Source organism: Dipodomys ordii, unplaced genomic scaffold (genome assembly GCF_000151885.1).
Source record: "Dipodomys ordii isolate 6190 unplaced genomic scaffold, Dord_2.0 Scaffold93, whole genome shotgun sequence".
NCBI lineage: Eukaryota > Metazoa > Chordata > Mammalia > Rodentia > Heteromyidae > Dipodomys > Dipodomys ordii.
In genome coordinates, this window is record NW_012267309.1 from 3561112 (window position 1) to 3584744 (window position 23633).

The 23633-nt window shown below is 36.7% G+C and overlaps 1 protein-coding gene across 1 annotated transcript in view; it reads right to left on the bottom strand.

Moving 5' to 3' along the window:
• Nucleotides 1-500: 500 nt before the first annotated feature.
• The window catches only part of Ermp1 (endoplasmic reticulum metallopeptidase 1), a 52961-nt gene continuing 29828 nt past the window's right edge, over nt 501-23633 (bottom strand). Inside the window, exons 8-16 of the mRNA XM_013026374.1 lie at nt 22385-22597; nt 21006-21226; nt 17467-17641; nt 16878-17068; nt 14029-14181; nt 12349-12551; nt 11822-11937; nt 3117-3280; nt 501-3023 (exon numbers count right to left, since the gene is read on the bottom strand). Coding sequence (XP_012881828.1) covers nt 2859-3023; nt 3117-3280; nt 11822-11937; nt 12349-12551; nt 14029-14181; nt 16878-17068; nt 17467-17641; nt 21006-21226; nt 22385-22597 — 1601 coding nt within the window. The 3' untranslated portion in view covers nt 501-2858. The remainder of the gene's footprint in view (nt 3024-3116; nt 3281-11821; nt 11938-12348; nt 12552-14028; nt 14182-16877; nt 17069-17466; nt 17642-21005; nt 21227-22384; nt 22598-23633) is intronic.

The window sequence follows — 23633 nt, forward strand, 5'->3', positions numbered from 1 at the left end:
TTAACAGAAAGTGGTTTAACCAGGTTAAACTTTTGAACTTTTCTGAGGGTACACATTCTGTAAAATCTTTGAACAGAGATCACTGAACAAGAATGGGCTCTTGTTTTGGTGCGTGGTGGTGCTGTCCTTCCAGTTTCTTTCCTTCTTCCTGTTCCTATTGCCACTCTGCCCCCCTCCCCAATTAAAAAAAATCAAATTGTTCATTAGGCCTTTTGTAATTCTTCTCCCTAGTGCATATGATTTATATCTATGCTGATATTCAACATTACCAACTAACAGAACATGTTTATACTTTCTGTAAAATTCAGGTGTACCATTTCATTCCCAGGTGGTTGTTTTTTTTTAAGTGATCATTTCCACGGTGAGTTCTTCCCTCATATCACTCTTTAAAATAGCAATTCTATATATATGAGCTAGAGAGCAGCAGTTAAAATACTGTGGACATGAAAAAACCTCCAAATATGGGAGAGTATAAATAATAATGTCTCGGTTTAAAAAGATACAACAAATATGTTAAAATTTATTTCAGTAACATTTTAAGGCAACAATTAACATGTCATCAAACCAGTAAAAGAAACAGACATACACACTTGTTCTTCCTGAATCAGCAGGTTGGCTTGTAGCTCCCTTTATGTTGATACTTCAAGGAATCCTAATACACTTATTCATATCCACTAAAATGTGGAAACAAACACTTAAAGAGCTACTTTGAAACCACAATTTTTCACTTTCCTTGAATATGCAGTACTGTGCTGTTAAATTTAGATTCTCTAGTGGGGAAAACACATTTATTTGCTAGTACTTTTAAAAAGACCCTTTTAGAAATGAGTAAGTCATAATCTTTTAAAGAGTGAGGGGTGGTTAACAAGTTAAATCTCAGTAGCTAATGATAGGAAGTGTGCTTATTGACAGCCATGAATATTGTGTTTAATTACCATTTCTGACACTAAAGCCTTTCAGACTATTAGCATGACCTGAGACTGAATACCTTGTCACTGACTGCACAGTATTAAAGGTTCATGATGCTAAAAAAAAATCAAAACAATTGTTTTGATAGAGAATTGTTTTGATTGAGAAGCCAAAGGTAAACCATGATCATTAAAAAGAAAAGGTGAACTTTTCTTTTTAAAAAGTAAAAAGTCAGAGAACTTCATATTCATAGTGTCTTCAACATGATGCCTTACTTTTATTTCTTGTCATATATTCCATATTAACCACAGAGAAAGAATATGTGCCTGTATATTGAAATTCATTGAGATATTACCAGTTTTTCTCTATAAATAATGACTTTTTAAATACCATAAACCCTGCAAAATTTGTGCTGTGCTAACAGATGTATTTTGCAGAAGCCAGACACTTGAAGCACTTGAGACTGGTAAGATTTCCACAAAGTCCAGGAAAAGCAGTGATTCCTATGTGCACTGCTAGTCAGGTAATATGTTGTCTATCCCTCAGCACTGCTGTTTGCCTGGGCCCAGTTTTTAAGAGTCATAAATCAGGCAATATTAGGAGCACAATTAAGAAAACACATTATCCAAGTCACATAAGCTATGCATTTGACCATGCTCTTGCTGTTCGGACAGAGTGAAAGGCTACTTTTTAAAAAAACACTTCTCATTTCCGTATCACCTGAGAAGTCTATGGCTTTTCTTTCTAACTTTGGCCTATGCTGACTAACTCAAAATCAATGTAACTTTTTACATCTCTTAATGGGGAAAAGAAACAGCATAATTTACCATTGATCTCACCAAATCCTATCAGATGAACCTAGAAGCCAAGAAAGGCATTGCTATATTACACCTCGCATGCTACATTCCTGTCTTCAAAAAGAAAAGCACCTATCAGACCTTACCACTGCCATCATGCAAGATCTTAATACTTATCTGTACACTGATTTCATCTTGTACAAGTCTTAGAGAAGCCAGTTCTATTACACAGTAAGTTACTGAGAAATTATTCAATCAATTGACTACAAAATAAAAGAACCCAGTACATTAATAAAATTATATCCTAAATTAGGATTAACTTTGTATAATAGAAAACTCCTATGAAATGAAGATATTTATAAAATGTCCACTATTCCTGATCTTCTTGCCCTTCCACTACAGAATACCCACACTGGCAACTCAAGTGTTCTAAGGAAGGAAATTTCTTTCCTGTACTTGCACAATTTTCTGAGCCCGCCTGTAAAAATGTAGAAGGAAATACAGCTAGAAGAATGTACCCTTCTCAACTTGGTGAGGGAGAAACTTGAAGATAACTCGGAACACCAGGTCATCTCAGAGATCTACATTCAGTTAAAAAAAAAGATTTATATTCAGTAAAAAAAGGAACAAGAAGTTGCCTAAAGAAATACAGCTTTAGAGCTGCTGAGGTTCAATGCTTCTTCTGCAGTCCTATGGCAATCTTTGTCTAGTGATTTGCAGAGTTAGATCTCATTGGGAGGTCATTAGTTATAGCAATGAATGGTATTCACTTACTACCCTGTGATACAAAGAATGAGCATTAAGTGGAAAATGATGCTTATCTCATTAACAGTAATCTGACAAGTCTACATCTTCCTTGAGTCTGGAAGTAAAAGGAATTTGCTGGCTTCATATAAAATGACTCATGTAGTGGCAATTACCCACATGTGCCAGAAAAACAGGCATTTTCAAGTGTCAAAAAGGCCATGCATCACTGTTTCATGATTTATCCCATAATACAGTGCTTGGGCCTAAAAAGTGTTAACCAAAGCTTTTTCAACATAGACTCATTAAAATTCAATAACTTACATCAACAAACATCCATGTTACATGGAAAGTAACTGTGCCACATGAAATATTCACCAGGCAGGTGCTCAGAGCTCATCCACAATATTAAAACACAAAGAGACTATAGGTGCACACCCAGGAGGAGGGAAATGTCCAATCTGGAAACTTTTTACTTAGTGCATCCAGTTGAGAGGATCTCTTGTCGTCCCCAGATAGATAATGAGCAGCAATGGCCACAGTGACCATTCCTTGAGGTTGTTCTTCTGAGACCTGCTACAGAAAATCAGTTAGTTCTCTGAACCCAGAATACTGAACTCAAAAATTCTCATTAAATACCCACATGGAGCTTCAAGATATTCCCACCTGCACTTCTATCCAGAACTGCCATGCAGACGCCTGAAGTCCATGGGAGTAAAATACAAAGTAGTCCCCTCCTTTGCTTGTGACTGGGGTGCCATTGCCAAGTGACCACTGAGAAAGTGTTGATCCTTTGTGGGTTCGAACATAGAATGACATATGGCTTGGCCCTGTAAGATAATACAAAGGAAGAATAGTTGATCATTTAAAAGCATCAACAAGAGCATTTAGCTAGCCACCCAAAGTATACTGTGAAGGTTCCTGCCTTAACCACTTTTTTTTTTTTTTTTGGTCAGCTGTGGGGCTTGAACTCTGGGCCTGGGCGCTGCCCCTTGACCACAGTGTCACTTTGGGTTTTCAGGTGGTTAATTGGAGGTAAGAGTTTCAGGGACATTCCTGCCTGGCTGGCTTTGAACTGCGATCCTCAGATCTCAGCCTTCTGAGTAATTAGAATTACAGGCGTGAGCCACCAGCTCCCAACCTTAATCACTTTTAAGTGTACTCACTACCAACCAAATGGGAGCCTTACCAGTTTGGACATTCAGTATCTAGCAACAAAGTAATGAAGTAGGCAGAAAAGTCAGAATTTAAATGAAAAAGCCTGTGTTCAGTGTCCACAGTGTCACTTAATTCTTGTATGATATTAGCAATTCATGTAGTATGAGTCATAATTTCATAACATTAATTTTTTTTAGAAGATTAGCAAAAGCATGTGGGAGTTCTGGGAAGATGACAAAATACCATGAAAGTTCTAAGGATGATTTTTTAAGAGTTTACTTTGCAGACAGAACTGATATGTAACATATCTTAAAAACATTACTCATTTTTCCCTACATAGGCAGCAGAATGAAATACCAGTTTTTCTGACAACTTAATAAGCGCTTGGAACTTCCAAGATACTAATGGAAGATGAGGCCAAAAATAAAAGTGAAAAACCACACTCAACCTAACTTCAAAAATACCAAATTTGAAGTAAAAGTAATAAGTTTGTAGACCAATCTTACATGTTCATGCCTACTCTGTTCCTGCTGTCAAATTTTTTTTTTTTTTTGGTTGGTCGTGGTGCTTGAACTCTGGGCCTGCCTGCTGTCCCTCAGCTCTTCAGCTCAAGCCAGCACAGTACCACTTCTAGTTTCCTGGTGGTTAATTGGAGATAGAGAGTCTCATAGAGTTTTCCTGCCCGGGCTGGCTTTGAACCGTGATCCTCAGATCTCAGCCTCCTGAGTAGCTAGGATTACAGGTGTGAGCCACCAGAACTTGTCTTGCTGTAAAAATTTTAATAAGCAAAGTACGTTGATCCTAATGTGAAAATACTAGCATTCAGAGCAAGGGTTGTTGGGTAGCTACTTAAAGTACACACACTCTTTGAAGTGCCATTTGTACAAGCAAAGCTTCTGTGGGGAAAAAAAGAGAGACATTCTCAGGCATCTGGGATGTAACTGGTACAGCAATTGCCCAGGATGCACAAGGCCCTGGGTTGATCTTTAGCACCAAAGAAAATAAATAAAGACTTATTAAAGAATCTAGACTTCGTTACACTGACCAGAAGAGGGAACTGGCTAGCAACCTTACACCCAATAACACAAAAATGAGGGAAAGGATAAAACCATCCATGTAATTATAAAAACTAGAAAATGATGGGGCTGGGAAGGTGGCTCAGTGGTAGAGCGCTTGCCTTGCATGCATGAGGCCTTTGGTTTGATTCCTCAGCACCACATAAGCAAAAAGAAAAAAGCCGGAAGTGGCACTGTGGCTCAAGTGGTAGAGCGCTAGCCTTGAGCTGAAGAGCTGAGGGACAGTGCCCAGGCCCAGAGTTCAGGCTCCACGACCGGACCCTCCCCCCCCCCAAAAAAAACAACTAGAAAATGGAAACCAGTACATCTTTTTAAACATCCATTAAGTAAAAGAAGCCATTAAGATAATACTCTAAATATACTCACAAGTAAAAATAAAATCATGTTGACTGCACATAAGAACTTCTGTATTTTTTTTTTTTTTTGGTCGGTCGTGGGGCCTGAACTCTGGGCTGTCCCTCGACTCAAGGCTAGCGCTCTACCACTGGAGCCACAGCACCACTTCGGCTTTTTCTGCTTATGTGGTGCTGAGGAATCGAACCCAGGGCCTCATGCATGCAAGGCAATTACTCTACCACTAAGCCACCTTTACAGACCAGAACTTCTCTATTCTTATCTCAGCATAAGACACATAAATAAATGAAGACATAGAAGAACAAAATTATAAGAAAAGAAAGTAGATCATATATTTACCTGTCAAAATTTATATGCTGACTAAAACAGAAAAACAGGAACAAACCAAACCTAAAACTACTAGACAGAGATGGTAAAAACCAATGTATTAAGAGACTAAAAAAAAAAAAAAATAGAATCAATGAAACAAAAATTAGTAAGATTGACAAACCCATATCTAATGACAAAAAACACTCAAATCAACAAAAACAGACTTTAAAAACATAATAAATACCCAAGAAACCTAAAAGATTATGATGTACTACTTTATAAACCTGCACTCACCATGAAAAATCTAGAAGAAATGGATAAATTCCTAGAGGTAGACTAGCTGCCTGAACTGAACCAAGAAGATAGAAAGCAGTTACACAGACCCCTAAAAAGCAATGAGATTGAAGATTGAATAGAGTCTCCCAACAAGAAAAGTCTAGGTCCCAGTGGATTCACAGCTGAATTGTGTAAGACGTTTAAAGAACTAACACCAGTAATCCTCAAACATTTCCAAGAAAGAGAAAAGGGATGATCATTACCAACTCATTCTATGAAGCCAGTATTATACTCATCCCCAAACCAGGTACTCAATGAAAAAGAGATCTGCAGACCAATCTCTTTGATGGACATAGGTGCAAAGCTCCTTAATAAATACTTGCTAACAATATTCAACAACAAATCCAAAAAACATTCTCTACAATTGTCAGTTTCATTCCAGAGCTGCAAGTCTAGTTCAATAAACATAAATAAAATAAATGTAATATACCACGTTATCAGAGCCAATGACAATAATTACACAGTTATCTTAGTAGCTGCAGAAAAAGCCTCTGACAAAATCCAACATCCATCTATGATAAAACTCTGGAGAAGCTAAAAAAGAATATACCTCAACATAATAAACGCTATCAATGACAAACCTACAGCCACCATTATACTAAAAGTGGAAACTATTTCCTCTAAAATCAGAACATGGTAAGGATGTCCACTCTCTTCATTCCTTTCCAATACAGTCCTAGAATTCATAGGCAAAACTATATGGCAAATGGAAGACATAATCCAATTAAAAAAACAAGAGGAGGGGGTGGAGGAAAAGAGGGAGAAAAATGAGGGAGGGGATCAATATTCAACAAGAAATATACTCATAGGCTGGGAATGTGGCTCAGTGGTAGAATGATTGCCTTGCATGCATGAGGCCCTGGGTTTGATTCCTCAGCACCACATAAGCAGAAAAAGCCAGAAGTGGTGCTGTGGCTCACGTGGTAGAGCACAAGCCTTGGGACAGAGCCCAGGCCCAGAGTTCAGGCTCTACAACTGACAAAAAAAAAGAAAAGAAAAGAAAAAGAAAAATATACTCATTACCTTACTTATGTAACTAACCCCTCTGTACATCAATAAATTTTTACAATAAATTTTTTTAAATAGGAAAAGAAATTAAGCTGTCCTTGTAGGCAGATGACATGATCTTAAATCACTAGAGACTCCACTCCCATGCTTCTAGAGCTGATTAATAACAAAGTAGCAGGATACAAAATTAACCCACAAAAATCAGTAGCTTTTCTGTATACCAACAATGTCAGATAGGGAATTAGGAAAACAATTTCATTTGTGATACGCTAAAATATTTAGGAATAAACCACCATGAAGGAAGGACCTCTATAGCGAAAACTATAAGAATTTGAAGAAAGAAATCAAAGAAGACACCAGGAAATGGACCTCCCACATTCATAGGCAGAATACCATGAAAATGGCCATACTGCCAAAGGAGAGCTCAATAAGCATCCAAATTGCCATGTCATTCTTCATTAAGATAGAGAAAACAATCAAAAAAAATTCATATGGAACAACAACAAAAAAAACAACCCGAGGAGCTAAAACAGTTTTGGACAAAAGAAAGCAAAGTTGGAGGTAATTCTGAACTTCAAACTTTACAGAACTATAATAACAAAAACAGCTTGGTACTGGCATAAAAATAGGCCTAAAAACAATGGAATAGACTGGAAGACAAAGAAATCCATGTACTTATATACTTACTAGGGAGCCAAAAACATATATTTTTTCAATGAATGGTGTTGGGGAAACTGGACATACATATGTAGAAGACTACAATTGGATCCATATGTCACCTTGCACTAATATCAAAAGACCTCATTTTAAGACCTGAAATCTTGAAACTCCTGGAAGTAGGAAGCATAGAACTTCCTGGCATAGCCAGGTACTTTCTGAAGAGCATTCTAGGGACTCAGCGAATAGATTTGACAGACAGGACTGCATTAAATAAAAAGTTTCTATGCAGAAAAGGATATAGTTACTAAGCTAAAAAGACAGCTTATACATATCACCCAACACATAAGAAATAATTGTATTGTCAAAGCTTATAGAATTCACAAACTTCATAGACAAAGATAATGACAATTTGCCTTGTGAAGGTTTGTGACTTTATCACTATCCTACAATAATCTCAATACAAAATTATTTTTTTTAAAAAAAGCTTATACATCCAACAAGGGCCTAATATCCAGAATATACAAGGAGTTGAAGAAACAGCCCCCAAAATTAATAACCCAATCAATAAATGGGTAAAGGAACTAGAGACTTCTCAGAAGAATGGCTAATAAACAGATGAGGAAATGCTCAACTTCCCTGTCCATAAAGGAAATGCAAATCAAAACAACTTTGAGACTCCATCTCATTACAGTAACATTGGCTAGCCTCAAAACTATGAACAGAGGGAGACAGGGTTCAAAAAGAATTATACTCATTACCTGATTCGTGTAACTATAACCCCTCTCTATATTATCTCAATAACACTAAAAGTAAATTTTAAAAAAAGAGCAATAACAAGCTGGTGGGGTTGCAGGGGAAAAAGAACCTTATTATGCTGTTGGTGGGAATGTAAACTAGTACAACCACTCTGGAAGGCAGTTTGGAAATTCCTAAAAGAATAAAAAATAGGGCTGGGAAGGTGGCTCAGTGGTAGAGCACTTGCCTTGCATGCCTGAGGCCCTGGGTTCAATTCCTCAGCACCACATAAGCAAAAAGAAAAAAACCCGAAAGGGGCGCTGTGGCTCAAGTGGTAGAGCACTAGCCTTGAGCTGAAGAGCTGAGGGACAGTGCCCAGGCCCAGAGTTCAGGCCCCATGACCGGACCCAAAAAATAAAAAAATAAATAAGAATTAAAAAATAAAATATCACTTTGGGCATCTACCCAGAGAAAACCGGATATAGTAAAGACGCTTGAACATCCATGTTCATTGCCACACTATTCACAATAGCCAAGCTATGGAAACAGCCCAGATGCCCTACCACAGATAAATAGGATCAAGAAAATGTGGCACAAACATAACAATAGAATTTTACTCATCTATCAGAAAGAATAATATGTCATTTGCTGGGAAATGAATGCACCTGAAAAAAAAAGTTAAGTGAAATAAGTCAGGATCAGACAAAGAGTGCATGTTTTCTCCCATATGTGAAAACTAGACCTAAAATACAAGCATGTATGATAACATAGGGTTTTATGCATATGCACATAAACTGACTATAGAGAGGAGGAATCCCAAAGTATAACTCCTCTGAATAAGTAATAAACTGTTTATCAAAATGAATACCAGGAAGAAGAAACATGTTTTGGGGCATGGGGGAAAAGAGAGAAGCATGTGAATTGAGGAAGGATGAGCAAATGCAGTCATTATATTAAATGTATATTATGTAAAAAGAGAACTATGTAACGAGGGTAGAGATTGGAGGGGGAAATAGGGGAGAATAAAAGAAGGGGTGATATAACCAGAAAACACTGTACTCATAACTTGACTTATGGAATTGTAATCTCTTTGTACAAGTACTTAATAATTTTTTAACTTATATGCTGATAATGTAGAACATACCTTCTCAGGTGAGTATTAACATTCAGAAACAAGTATTGGTCAGAAGAAATACCAGGAAGTTACACAAAATTACAAATAAATTATCATAGTGAAATTCAGTTATTAACAAGCTAGCTTCCATCTGAAAAATGTCTCCTTTAAAAGATTTATGGTGAAGTTTGGCATAGTAGCTTATATCAATAATTGTTAAGAAGGATCATAAATGTAAGACCAGCCTGGGACACACAGTGAGACCATGTCTATGAAACAACAACCTCACAAAGAAGTAAATGAAATGAAACAAATCAAAATAAAAACAGACCTAGACCTCATCTGTCTTCTACCTACTCAGGAGACTGAAACCTGGATGATTCTGGTTCAAAGCAAACCCACACCGAAAAACCCAAAGACTCTGTCTCCCAACTAGCCATCAAAATGCTGGGCTAGAAGTATAGCTCAAGTGTTAAGAAAGCCAAGCAGGAGTGTGAGCCCCCAGTATTGGCACAAACACAAAAAGTCAGACCTAATTTTAAATCTAAATCTTTTCTCTTTTAATGAAAAAGGTTAGCTACTAAAGAGAAATAAGCCCAAATATACAAAAAATAAAATAAAATTAAGCAGAAATTTCAAAAGTCACATTGACTATTTTGTAAACATCTATAATAACTGATAATGAAAAAAACTAGAGTTTCTAGGAAAATACAGATAAAAACAAAATTGAATCCATTAAACATATAAAGATTAAACAGACCAATTTTCCTAAAATAAGTTGTTAAGGAACTACAGAAAAGCATCAGGTCCAGGTGGTTTCACATAGGAATTCAAATAAACATTTTAATCAAGTTGTTCCAAGGCTCCACAAATTATTTAACAGTATTAAAAATGAAGAACTTATTTTGAAACAGAACAGTACCATTTATGAGTATTTATATAAATCCTCTAAAAGCAGCCAGGCACCAAGGGCTCATGCCTTTCATCCTAGTTACTCATGAAGTTGAGATCTCTGAACTGCAATTCATAGTCAGCCCAGGCAGTAAAGTCCATGAGACTCTTACCTCCAATTAACTAGCAAAACGCCAGAAGTGGAAGTGTGGTTCAAGTGGCAGAGTACTAGCCCTGAGCAAAAAACTCAGGGACAATGTCCAGGCCCTGACTTCAAGCCTTAGAACTAGCATGAGTGTGCACACGTGTATGCATGTGCGTGCATACACACACAGCTTCTAAAGTATGGTAAATCATATACAAGTATACCTACATGAACACAGTGTCAATTTATTTTTGACAAAGGCACCAAGGGAATTGTAAAGAAATCTTTTCAATAAATAGATGATAGACAACTGGATGGCCATAAAAAAGTGCATTAACACATACACTTCTCATACAGAAACATTAATCTGAAGTGAAACATAAGCCTAAAAATAAAAGCTAAAACCACAAAGCTCATAAGAGCAAACAAGTGTCTGTGCCCTTTGAGTGGATATAGATGTTTTAGAACATATAAACCACTCTTGCTGAAAGGAAACCCTGAGAAAATTTTATAAAAATTTAAAACTTCTGGGTCTGGGAAGGTGGCTCAGTGGTAGAGTGTTTGCCTTGCATTCAGGGGGCCCTGGGTTCAATTTCTCAGTACCACATAAGCAAAAAAAGGCAGAAGTGGTGCTGTGGCTCAAGTGGTAGAGCACTGTCCTTGAGCTGAAGAGCTCAAGGCCCAGAGTTCAGGCCCCACGACCGGCAAAAAAAAAAATTTAAAACTTCTGTTCATCCAAGAATATTAAGGAAGAGAAAAGCAAGCCAAAACAAACAAATCAATAATAAAATCAAACAAAACAAAATCAATAAGCCTTAAACTAGGCTGTAATTTCTGCTCAATTTTTCTTTAAGCCTGAAATTGCCCTAAAAATAACATCTAAAGAATAGTAGGAGTGAATGTAATCAAAGTGCATGCATATATATGTATATATCACATTAAACTGAAACCCCTTTGTACAATTAAAACAAAAAAGTTGAAAATATCAAAAAATAAAATTTACTAAATTTCTTTAAGAAATCAATTCCAGCTTTAATTGCTTTTAGATAAAGAAGCCAGGTAATCGAGAGGTTGAGGCAGGTGGATTGTGAGTTCAAGACCAGCCTAAGCTACATAGTAGACTGTCTCAAAAAAAAAAAAAAAGCACTAGGAAGTGGCTCTGTGGCTCAAGCGCTGGCCTTGAGCTGAAGAGCAAGTGCAGGGATAGTGCCCAAGCCCAGAATTCAAGCCCCATGACCGACCAAAAAAAAAAAAAAATACTATAAGGTCATCCTAAGTTGCTAATCACTCTGATATATTTGAGAAGACATGCATGCAACTTAAAAAGTTTAAGATGCAAAGATCAAAGCAGGGTGCCAGGGGCTCACGCCTGTAATTCTAGCTACTGGGGAGGCTGAACTATGAGGATCATGGTTTGAAACCAGTCCATACTGGCACACTGTGTGTGGCTCAAGTGCTAGAGTGCTAGCCTTGAACAAAAGAAGCTAAGGGACAGTGCCCAGGCTCTGAATTCAAGCCAAGGATTGGCAAAAAAAAAAAAAAAGCAAAAGCAGAGGGGAGAAGAAAAAATTGTCATCTGACTCACCTGTTGCTTCAAAGGTCAACTTTATAGAATCCCATGGTGTGTGTTCTTTGGATATAAGTCTGAAATGAGGTGGATTTCTTGGCGAAACTTCTGGGGCAGGAAGATACCAGTTTTTTCTATTTGAAAAGGCAGAGTCAATATTTAGGATGATTTTAATGGATAGCTATCCATAACTCATGTTGTTCAGACCACATGAACACATCTTTGGGTATGAAAAAAATCTGACAGATATGAAAAGACCAATCTTCTGTAGCCAAGGTTACTTTTTTGGGTACTGGATATTGAACTCAAGGCCTCATGCTTGCAAGGCAGTCATTCTAACGCTTGAGTTAGGCCTCCAGTTCAAAGAAAAATTTAAGTTTATATCCTGAGTGCTTTATGTACTAAAGAAAAATTTTGTGATGATAGAAACTATAAACAAGAGTTGACTTGTGAACTAAGGATAATAAATTAATAGAATAGTGATACAATGATAGAATTTGAGAACAAACTAATCCCCAACTTAAGCAGAAAAGTAATAAACCAACCTGATGAGAAAGTGCACTGGAAGATACCATGGGAAACCACAGAGGGGAGCATTCTCCTCACAGTGAGCTCGGACTGTGTCATTGATCTCAGGAATGTGAGGTGTTATATGAGACATTCCGGTATAATCAAAACCATTGATCCATATTCCAGAATCTCTTTTAACTATGTTTCCTTCCAAGTTGTGAAATGTTCTAGTCATATGCTGTAAAGAACAAGACTACTTAGAAAACTACTCTCTCAACCAATTCACCCACATTCTTATCCCAGATAGATAAAGTATGAGCATAGATAAAATAATGTAGATCTAAAGAAACAAAAAGAGAACACTCTAGGTTAAGTTACTGCTAGTCATTTTTCTTTTTCATTTTTTTGTGCCAGTCCTGGGGCTTGAACTCTGGGTCTAGGTACTGTCCTTAAGCTTTTGTGCTCAAGGCTAGCACTCTACCACTTAAGTCATAGCTCTACTTCTGGCTTTTCTGGTAGTTTTATGGAGATGAGAATCTCACAGACTTTCTTGCCTGGGCTGGCTTTGAATCACAATCCACAGATCTCAACCTCTTGAGTAGCTAGAATTACATATGTGAGCCACTGTTGCCCAGCTGGTTTTTCTTTCAAACTGGATAATGAATATATAAATGTTTTGCTGTACTGTACAAATATATTTTAAATTTTATATTGAAAAATTGGGGCTGGGAATGTGGCTTAGTGGTAGAGTTCTAGACTAGCATGCAGGAAGCCCTGGGTTCGATTCCTTAGTACCACATAAACAGAAAAAGGTGGAAGGGGTGCAGTGGCTCAAGTGGTAGAGTGCTATCTTTGAGTAAAAAAAGATTAGGGACAGTGCTCAGACCCTGAGTTTAAGCCCTAGGACTGGCAAAAAAAAAAAGAAGAAGAAGAAGAAGCTTGACCAGGCACTGTAGTACATGATTGCATGCAGCCCCAGCCACTCAGGAGGCTAAGGAGGGAGGACTACTTGAACACAGGAGTTCAAGACCAACATGGGCAGCACAGTCACACTGTCTCAAAAAACAAAGCAAAATTATTGAATGTATAAATCAGATTTTAAAAGGCAACAATATTAGAACTCCTTCTAGAAAAAAACGTAAATGCATGCTACATTTAACTTCCCTTCTATGTTATACAAAGCTAATTCATGTGTAGAGAAAAACAGGAATTACATCTGCCACTAGACAGACTTGTGCCCAATAGGCTTCTATGAAAAGACACCATTATCCTTGAAATAGCCTTACTGACAGCCTGAAGAATATCAAACAGGAAAAGAAAAAGGTTACATAGGGCAAGGTTTTGCAGACTGCCACTGACAGGCCAAATTATCATTTGTATAAAGATTTCATCAGAAGACAGTCATATTTACTTGGCTCAGGTATAATCTACAATTGCCTTCACTCTACCAACAGACTAGCTGCAATAGAAACTGTATAGCTGACAAGCTCTAAAATATGTATTATTACTTTGCCTTACACAAAAGGGAAAGAGAACTCAAAGACAAATCAAAGCAAGACTTTTAAAAAATAAAAACATACCTTTTCCTAAATACTACTGACATGATTATAAAAATTAATATGCTGTGGAAACTCCACTGAATCTCCTGAAGAATTAAACTTGCAAATAAAGGAGTATTTGTTTCATCTCACATGGCTCACAAAAATTGTTCTTACCTGTAGGAACACTCTCTTTGGCTTTGGATTAGCAGGATTGGAGCTATATGGGAAAAAAGTTCCACTGCAAACAAGGAGGAATGTAACTGTACATACCAAAGTTAGAGTGAGCATAGTTTTTTTTGTGCTTCTGGTAAGGTAGATGAAGTTAATCTGAAATAAAAATATTACAAATTGATTCTCACTAGCAGGCTTTTTAACTGACTTTTATTTTTTAACAGGTATTGCCTAATTGGCAATGGAGAAAGTTTATCAGCATGTGATGACACATCAACACCAAGTAAACAAAGCACTAATTCTCAGGGATTTCCATCAAAAAAACGGAGCTAAAGAATTACAGATTATTCATAATCTACTATAAGTGAAGGCATTTCCTAATCTATAGTGTTACAACATCCATCCTGCATAATCTCCCATAAAACAGTAGCATTCTTAAGTGAATGATCCTTTGTCTATACACTGTGAGTTCAGAAATAAGACCAGTCACCCCAGGATTTAAGGCAGCGCATTGGCAAAACATGTATCCCTATCTGCCCTTCAACCTCCTAAGTGACACACTACTAAAATATATCTCCCACCAAGTAATGCATTTCTCATCTACTATAAGGCTGACAGGTCTAAACAGAGATAGTATTTTGGGTTAAAATTTAAAAAAAAGAAGAAGAAAAAAGAAAAGCCTGCTTATCATAATGCTGTAATTGCAGCCATCATGCTAGCTAGTACAAAAATTGTCTTAAAATCTCACTTTAAGTTATTGTTTTCACATTCAAGTCCTCCCCTCCAATCAGGAGGCCCATTTGCCTCTTCTACTTCTTAACAGGTTTGATAATAGTTACAAATGAATGGCAATCAGAGAAGAGGAAGGATGACCATAAAGTGACAATGTGTCTGGGTTCCATCTTATTCTATTTGTAAATCACTACCTTTCACACTGCTACATATAAACAAGAAAATGAAAATTAAAAACACACAGCATCAAGGAATAGCAGGGTTATTTCACATTATAATGAAAATAAATGAGATTGTTTAAGTATTCAAAAGTCATTATCTCCCCAAAAGTTTCCCTAATAAATTATGACGTAGGAAAAATATACTTTACACATCCTTTTTATTCTGACTATGGATATTTTCAATTTCCACAGGCTCATTTTGTCTCCTTCCATATGATCATGACCAATGGCACAGAATTCAAATGATCCACACTTGGGTCATCTTTACAAGCACCACTAACTTCCAGTCATTCAGGAATAAATAAGGGAGTGGGTCGTATGTTAACACAGCTGACTTTGGATCAGAATTTCATCTACAGTGACAATACTCCGCTATCTCCTTTTTGTTGTTCTTTTGTGTTTTTGAGATGGAGTCTCACAAGCTAACCTCAAATTTAGAATTCTCCTGTCTCAGCCTTCTAATTAATCTTCACAATAGCAAACCTATCTATTGACAAATACAGAATTTTGCAAGATTATTAATAAAACCCAAAGAAATTAACCCTGTAGAAAATAAAATTTTAGAACATCCCATGTCTCCTACTACAAATACCAGTAAGGATATGAATCATCATCTTAACAGTATACTTAGGTTTCTTTTAGGATTAGAATAGTCAACCTCAAATAATAATGTACATATGAATTCACTAGAAGGTTACATATGCAAATCCATTTAGACAGCTTTCCTGGCCACTGAGGGGTTATCTATGGATAATGCTGAGCAAAGCTGTGGTACTTCCTAATCTTCATAGGTCTTCAAAACCTAACTGTAACCAGAGGTTCCTTTTACCACAAAGGCTCACTATCCCCTCCATGAAGAAATGAGATATAATCAATTTATAATTCCAGTTTCTATTTGGTCTGATAGCACCAATTCTCAAGGCATACTATGGATGTTCAGTAAGTAATTCCTAAGAAGGACAATGAAAAGAGCCACAAAACAGAGACCTCCTTTCTGTAAAGGCTCAGGCTATTCAAGAGATGTATAAACGTGATGCCAAGCAAACCATGGTTGAGGTTTCTGATATGAAACTCATCATAAACCAGCTTCTCTTTCCTCTGGAAGTCCCATAAGATGAGAAGCACAGACAACAACAAAGGTAAGACTCTCCCTACCAAAGCAATACACTGATGTAAAGGCCTATACTGTTAGTACTTGGTATATATTTAAGTATCCTCATTGGTCATCACTCAAAGAGACAGATTCAGTTAATTAATTTTGATGTGTTAGCAATGAGGCAATCGAATTGCAATGCAAAAAAGCACCACTCCAGTTGTCTTCTCTTGATCTAACAGATCTAATAAAACTACTATGTTTTTTATTAATATTTACTTCTAATATGCTCAGAATACACCATTAGTATTTTATTTTTTTGTTTTTGTTTTGGGGCCAGTCCTGGAGCTTGAACTCAGGGCCTGGGCATTGTCCCTGAGCATCTCTGTGCTCAAGGCTAGCATCCTACCACTTGAGCCACAGCGCCACTTCCAGCTTTTTATGTGCTAGTGAGGAATCAAACCCAGGGCTTCGTGCATGCTAGGCAAGCACTCTACCACTAAGCCACATTCTCAGCCCTAGTATTTATTTTAAAAGTTCATCAACAGGCAATGTCTTAACAATTCTCATTTGATATATCTTCAAATTCACATTCAGATAGAATGAAAGCAACAGCAACAACAAGAGCAACAAAAACTCATCTACTTTTTCTTATCAGATTGAACCCACAAGATGCTCAGCCCTTTGCTGTGACTTTTGCTTAAGACTTTCTCAATAAAGTACAATTAACATTATTTCACATGTATGATGGCTAAGCTTAATACATATTCACATTTAAAAATGGAAAACAAAACTTTTTTCCTTACAAAATAGGAAGAGAGCACCATCGTACAACCAGCCAAAATGGATGCCAGCACAACATCAGGTGGAATTTCTGAACCACTTCTCCCAAGGATAGGGGTAAACATCTCAAATACTGCCCAGATGAGGTATAGTGCATAGATGTAAGGAATAAACATTCCCAAAAGGTAAAGGGCAATAAATTTTCCTTGGGTACCTAGGAAGAAGGAAAAACAACACATACATAAGAAAATCTACAGAGCAGCATTTTGCAGTGATGATGTGACTTGGCACCTGACAGAAAGTAGGTTTAGGTGTGACACTGGCTCTTTAGGTACATGTTATCTACCAAGATAAAGTACTTCACTCAGAGAAGATAAAATACAATAAGAATAAAAATACACAAAGAATATATTAGTATGTGTTCTCATATACTAGTATATAAGAATGAGATGGGGTATAAGGTGTAATATAATTTACATAGTATGAAAATTTAAGAAAACAAACAGTGACAATATAAAAAGCCTACTTGATGAGATTTTTTTATTTAAAAAAAAAAGTTCCTAGAAGCCTTAATGAATTTTTCCATTTGTATCAAAATCAAAAATACCCTACCATGCTGCTTAAAGTCCTTGGGCACAAAAAGCTTTGTGAGCAATGGAAACACTACCCAAACAGCACTAATGAATGCTGAGCAAAATCCTTGGTAAGTGAGAGTTATGAGAAAACCACAATGCACAAACAGTGAGACATCAAAAAACACTTCTCCCAGGTACTGGTCACTGACATTCTGAAAGAAAGAAAAATAAACAAGAAGTCTCAATCATGGGTTATTCATAAAGATCATTGATTATAACAATTTCCATTGCTCATAATTTTCATTGCTCAAGGAAATTATAATCTTTTATCTCCCTTGTTTGACAGGATCTATTCTTAAAACTGACCAAGTAAAGACCTAACAAATTTTCCTTCTACCAGGAGAGGGCAATTTAACAAGCTATAGTGACAATAATACCATTTCTCATATCACCAGGCTAAAAGTAACCCTTGGAAGTGATCTAAAATAAAAAGAGTCTCCTAAAATCACCCATTTCTGTAATATTTTGCTAGAAAAGTGGTCTGATCCTCAGCGGCAGCACCAACCACTACCATACACCAGGAATGCTGCATGCCCTCTGCAGCAGTGGCCTTGGTGGGTTTGGCTTCATTTTCCTTACATCCTTCTATTTCTACCTGGTCATTTCTGCTACTCTGCCCTTAGCCCCATCTTTTATTTCCAGTGCTTTCATATTAGAAAATTTTCATATCAAAAACGCTTAACAGTTTTTGAGACATGAAGTCCAAGGAATCCTGAAGATTGCCTTGCACTCTTCAGAAGAAAGTTGATTTATGAACTTAGAAACATTAACAGTTGCAAGAGTGATTTAATTAATAGAAACATGAAAGTATAAGCTGTGTATAAACACCAACATGGAAATTTGACATCTTTTAAGTTTCCTTTTCCTCTGCCTTCTCATTTGTTTTATCCCAGGGTACTTTTGCTTGAAGGGACCTACTTCAAGAGCTTAAGAGTTATTGTCATGTGTTTATAGAACAAGTTCATTTCACTCCCCTTTGCATGATGGGAAACACAAGCTATAGCAGCTAACATTATGTTCAACATAGGATTAAGAGGTTTTGTTTTTCTTAAAAGATAATTCATGGAGTTCAATCTGAAGTTAAATGCTACTCAAATACTTAAAATCAAATACCTCACAATGCAAACTGATATAAGTCAAAATATTTTACTTTCAGGGTCCAAAGTAAACCAAAGATAAAACATCCCTTAAATATATTTTCATCAACATTTATCTCTCCCCAACTGCAATTTATTCTACTATTTATACTACTTACCCAAGTTTTCTTGGTATATCACAAAGTAACTTTCAAGCTAACAAAATTTTAATGATGTTTCATTGACTTTGAGAACTAAACCCCAGCTCTCTTTCTCATTCACTGTTACTTTGTCTTCATTACAATTGACTTTTTACTGATAGTGGCCCAAATATATATGCATTCTTACCTTTGGTCACTTATCAGCCTGTTCTCTATCTAGTAAATGTCTACTCATGCTTCAAAAATCCCATTCACATGTCACCACCTCCTTCAAGAAGCTTTCCTGGCTCCACCTGCAAAATTCCTTTCTCCTGCTCCTATTCTACCTCACTTCACCCAAACACTATAGTTTCTGCATCTTCCCACGTGACACTTTGAGCAAATCAAAGACAGAGAGTACATTCCCAACAATCTCTGTACCAGAAGGTCTCAGCCTAATGAGTGCTTAAAGAATATTTGTAAGGGCTGGGAATGTGGCTTAGTGGTAGAGTTCTTGCCTAACATGTATGAAGCCTTGGGTTTGATTCCTCAGTACCACATAAACAGAAAAAGTCGGAAGTGGTGCTGTGGCTCACATGGTAAGAGTGCTTGCCTTGAGCAAAAGAATCTCAGGGACCATGCCCAGGCCCTGAGTTCAAGACCCAGGACTGGCAAAAAAAAAAAAAAGAATATTTGTGAAATGAGGAGAAACTGTGGGAAGGTGGAGGAAGAGAAGACATTGTCCAAAAAAAGAAATGTATTATCTGATGTATGAAATGGTAACTCCTCTGTACAACACCTTAACGATAAAATATTTTTTAAAAATATTTGCAAAATGAAAATGAAGCTTTCAGCTTCAGCCCAAATATTTATAACTAGACAACTTAAATATTAAACCTAGCTTTACTCAGCCTTCTATCCCATCCCTGCCAAAATCAACAATATCCAACGATATTTGTTTACATAAAAAGCTTTATATTTATATTTATAGAAATATATTTATATTCTGTATTTTAGATATTAATATATTATACATTTATATAAATACATTTATATTTATGTATTATATAAATATAAGTGTACATACTTATATAAATATAAGTACTTATATATTGAAATAGCTTATTTATATATTTATATAAATAGCTTTTTATAAAAAGCTGCACTAATAATAAGCCTCACAGTATAATTCTTTTGGAAACTGAAGTTACTACAATAAAAGTATGGTCTGAACCATATGCAATGGCTAATCTCCAAGAACCTTCCTAAGACCTGATTAAGATGGAAGGGTTCTTCAAACCCATCCCACACATTAACTGGAACTGAGACCGAGGTTCAGATACTAAAAACATCCTAAGGGAAAGATGCTGGATTACCATGCTCCATGTGCCATTCTAATCCCTATCAGGAAAAACCAAAAATTATCTACTTATGGTCTTCAAATCAAAGGAGCTAAGATTTTCCCCTTTAATTTCCTTAGAAAATCATTATGACTTCTCATTTACTATAATTCACTCATGGTTATTTCATAACCATAACTTCTAATTTTATCAAACACAAGTTGAAAGCACAATGTAGGAAGTCTCTAAAACATCAGTATGACTCAATTAAAATCTCCATTTCACTTTCCTTTTTTTTCCTTCACAGTGTGTCTTTAACTCTGATAGTACAAATGCATGTTGTCAGAACCTCCACCAAAAACATCTAAGAAAAAAAATGGAAGAAAAGCTGAGGGGTGTGTGTGTGTGTGTTTTGTTTTTTGTTTTGGGTTAACTGTACTTGGGTTTAAACTTAGGGCCTAATGTGCTACCAACTGAACCAAACTCCTAGCAAAACTGAAAACTTTAAATGTAGCATTCTTTCAACAACAAAGACTGTGTGTTAATGCTATGTGCCAGACTCTGCCTAAACACAAAGGAGACAGCAATGAATAAACAACCCTTGCCTCCATGAAGCTTATATTGTGGTGGTGAATAGTGATTTTAAAACAACATAAATCACTGCATGAGCCCAGGATGGGTTAGCAGTTACAACACTGCAGCACAGGCAGAGAGCTGTGCAAACAAGCCTTACATCACCACTATCCTAAATGGTGTTTATACAGCTTCATAACCTCAATTACATTTTGCATCACAACTCTCAAATAAGAAAGTGATCAGTAAACTAATGCAGTTGTGGAGAATTCTTTATAAAAATGCTGAACAATAGCTCAAAAGATAAATTACAATGAATCCCACTTGAGTTTGTCTTCAATCCTTGCAAGCAGCAAAAATAAATCAATAAATATACCTTATACTTACCACATAATAAAATCTTTTTGCAAGCGTATGTATGAATATTATTTTGAGTATAGCTGCGGTCCCATACAGACAAACGGAAACATAGAAGTGGTTATACCATGAGAGAGACTGTCCAGTAAGAGAGACCAACACTGCTACAATGAGAACCATTACAAGGCTAGTAAACCAGCTAATGAGAGTGATGGCAAGTCCACACAAGAAGTCCTTTGTGTAGTTAAAATCTAATGAAGAAAAAAACAAAAAATTATGGTCACCATTTTCATCAAATCAATTACATCACCAGTTGCTAAAACAAAATATTTACCACTATAAAGAACTAGAATGTCCAATTGTTGAGGTTGTTAAACACTAAAACAGGGAAAATATGAAGACTAGTATTCAGGGAACACTTACTGAAAGTCTGTGGATACTAGAAACTCAGAGATATATCTTGTAGAAACAATTCAGAAACATCCCTTACTAGGGAAGTGGGTAGTTTTAGTCTTCCTCATCTTTGGGATGCTTTGTGTACCAAAATATTAGCAAGTACAGAAGGCAAAATTCTATATAAAATCTTGCTAAAGAAGCTAATATAGGAAGATAAGGACATGGGGTAAATAATGTGATAAAGATACATTTTATCTTGTAACAACACTTCACAACTTAGGACTGAAATATTTCAAACAGAAGGAAACAATTTAACAAAATGCAGTTCATTCATACCTCAGAAAAGTGTGTTACTGGTCAATAGTGGAAAAAAAAACTTTTTTTTCTTTTTTGGTGCCACTAGTGATGCTTGAACTCAGGGCCTCATAACTTGTGCTTGGCTTTTTCACTCAAAGCTGGTACTCTACCTGAGCCATACTTCCACATCTCAAAAGACATTTGGTTTTTTGTTGTTACTGTTGGTTGTGGGGCTTGCACTGTGGGCTTGTGCACTGTCCTGGAGCTCTTCAGCTCAAGGCTAGCATTCTACCACTTTGAGCAACAGCGCCACTTCTGGTTTTCTAGTGTTCAATTGGAGGTAAGAGTCTCACAGACTTTCCTGCACGGAATGGCTTTGAACTGCGATCCTCATATCTCAGCCTTCTGAGTAGCTATGATTATAGGCATGAGCCATGAATGCCCACCTTGAAAGACTTTTTAATGGGACTTTTTAGTAAAAGTCAATCTGTATAAGCTATTTTTCAATAACACCTAAGTGGTACTTCCATGAAAATAGTCTCTTTCATCAAGAAAGTGTGTATGTCAATTTAATATTTAGTTAGGAATTTCTTAAAATACAAACCAAGTATTATAAAGATTGTTTAACTTCCTGGGAAGATACAAACACAGTGACTAAAACTTTCTAACAAATCCTATACCCATGACTGTATTTACATTTTAGAGAAAGTACTTACTCTTATATTTGGGCTGCAACAATTTTTTGCCCAGATACAAAACAACTGCCATTACTACCATGTAGTTTATGATTGTGCCAATACGGGATGGGTAGGCAATGACAAACAGGCCAAGAACATCAAAAAAGACCATGTTTCCATGTCGATACTCAGATGAAGAAGCTAGCATATCAGATGTAGCTAGATATTTAAGGACTGCTAAAATATTGTCACCTATTAGTAAGAAAGAAAACAAAGTTGAACAAACTATTAGAATGCAATTTACATGTACAACAATATAAAGCAGAAATAAATCATTTACTATTTGAATAAAGAAGTAGCTGGAAAGAATGTGGACAATGCTTCCTACCATGCTACTCTCTCCCCAACTTTTCTTTCTAAATTTCTCCAGTATGGCCCCTGCTCCTTTCTCCATTTCCTCTTCACTTAGAAGCTCAGTCTTTCCCTTCCTAATAGAACTAGTCTTTTTGATAAATTAACATACAGATATCTTAGATCCGATTCCTTTACTATATATTACTATACCAGACACTTCTAGTTATCAAAAATTCCGTAAGTCAAGGAACAAAGAGCTCTTTTAAACCTCACAGGCCCAGAACAAGTTGTTACAAGTAAGGTGAAAAGAAAGAAAAAAGGCAGAGGCAAGAACCATCTTGAACTGCATAAGACAGTCTCAAAACCAACCAAACAACAACAAAAACAACAAAAATAAAACTCAAGAGATAATGGCACAATGTTTGTCTAGCATGAGTGAGGCTCTAAATACAATCCCCAGCACTATACAGATTATAAAGAAAAAAAATTAGAAGACAGGAAAGAGGCTTATGTCGAAGGATTGTGAATTCAAGGTTAGTCTGAGCAACACAGTGAATCCCCATCTCAAAAAAGCAGGTAAAGAGGGGGGACCAAGATGGCGACGGGGCAGTAGGGAAACGCCACAGCTCTCTCCAACCAAAAAGAGAGTTCGAGTTCCAACGCTTAATCTCCCCAAGAGACCGACAACAACAAAAAGACGAACACTCAGAGAAAAACTAAAGGTGAAAAATAATAAAAAAAGAAAGAGAGGAAAAGAATTTCAGAACAGAGAAGAGCGAAGACCCCTCCCCCAACCTTTACTGGCCGCACGGCAGAGCGCCAAGCCACCGGCCAGCCGGCGGGGCGGGGGCTGCCTGAGCCCCAGAGACACAGGGGGCCGCTCGCAGATACCAGGTACCGGTTGCAGATACCAGGTACCGGTTCACAGAACAGC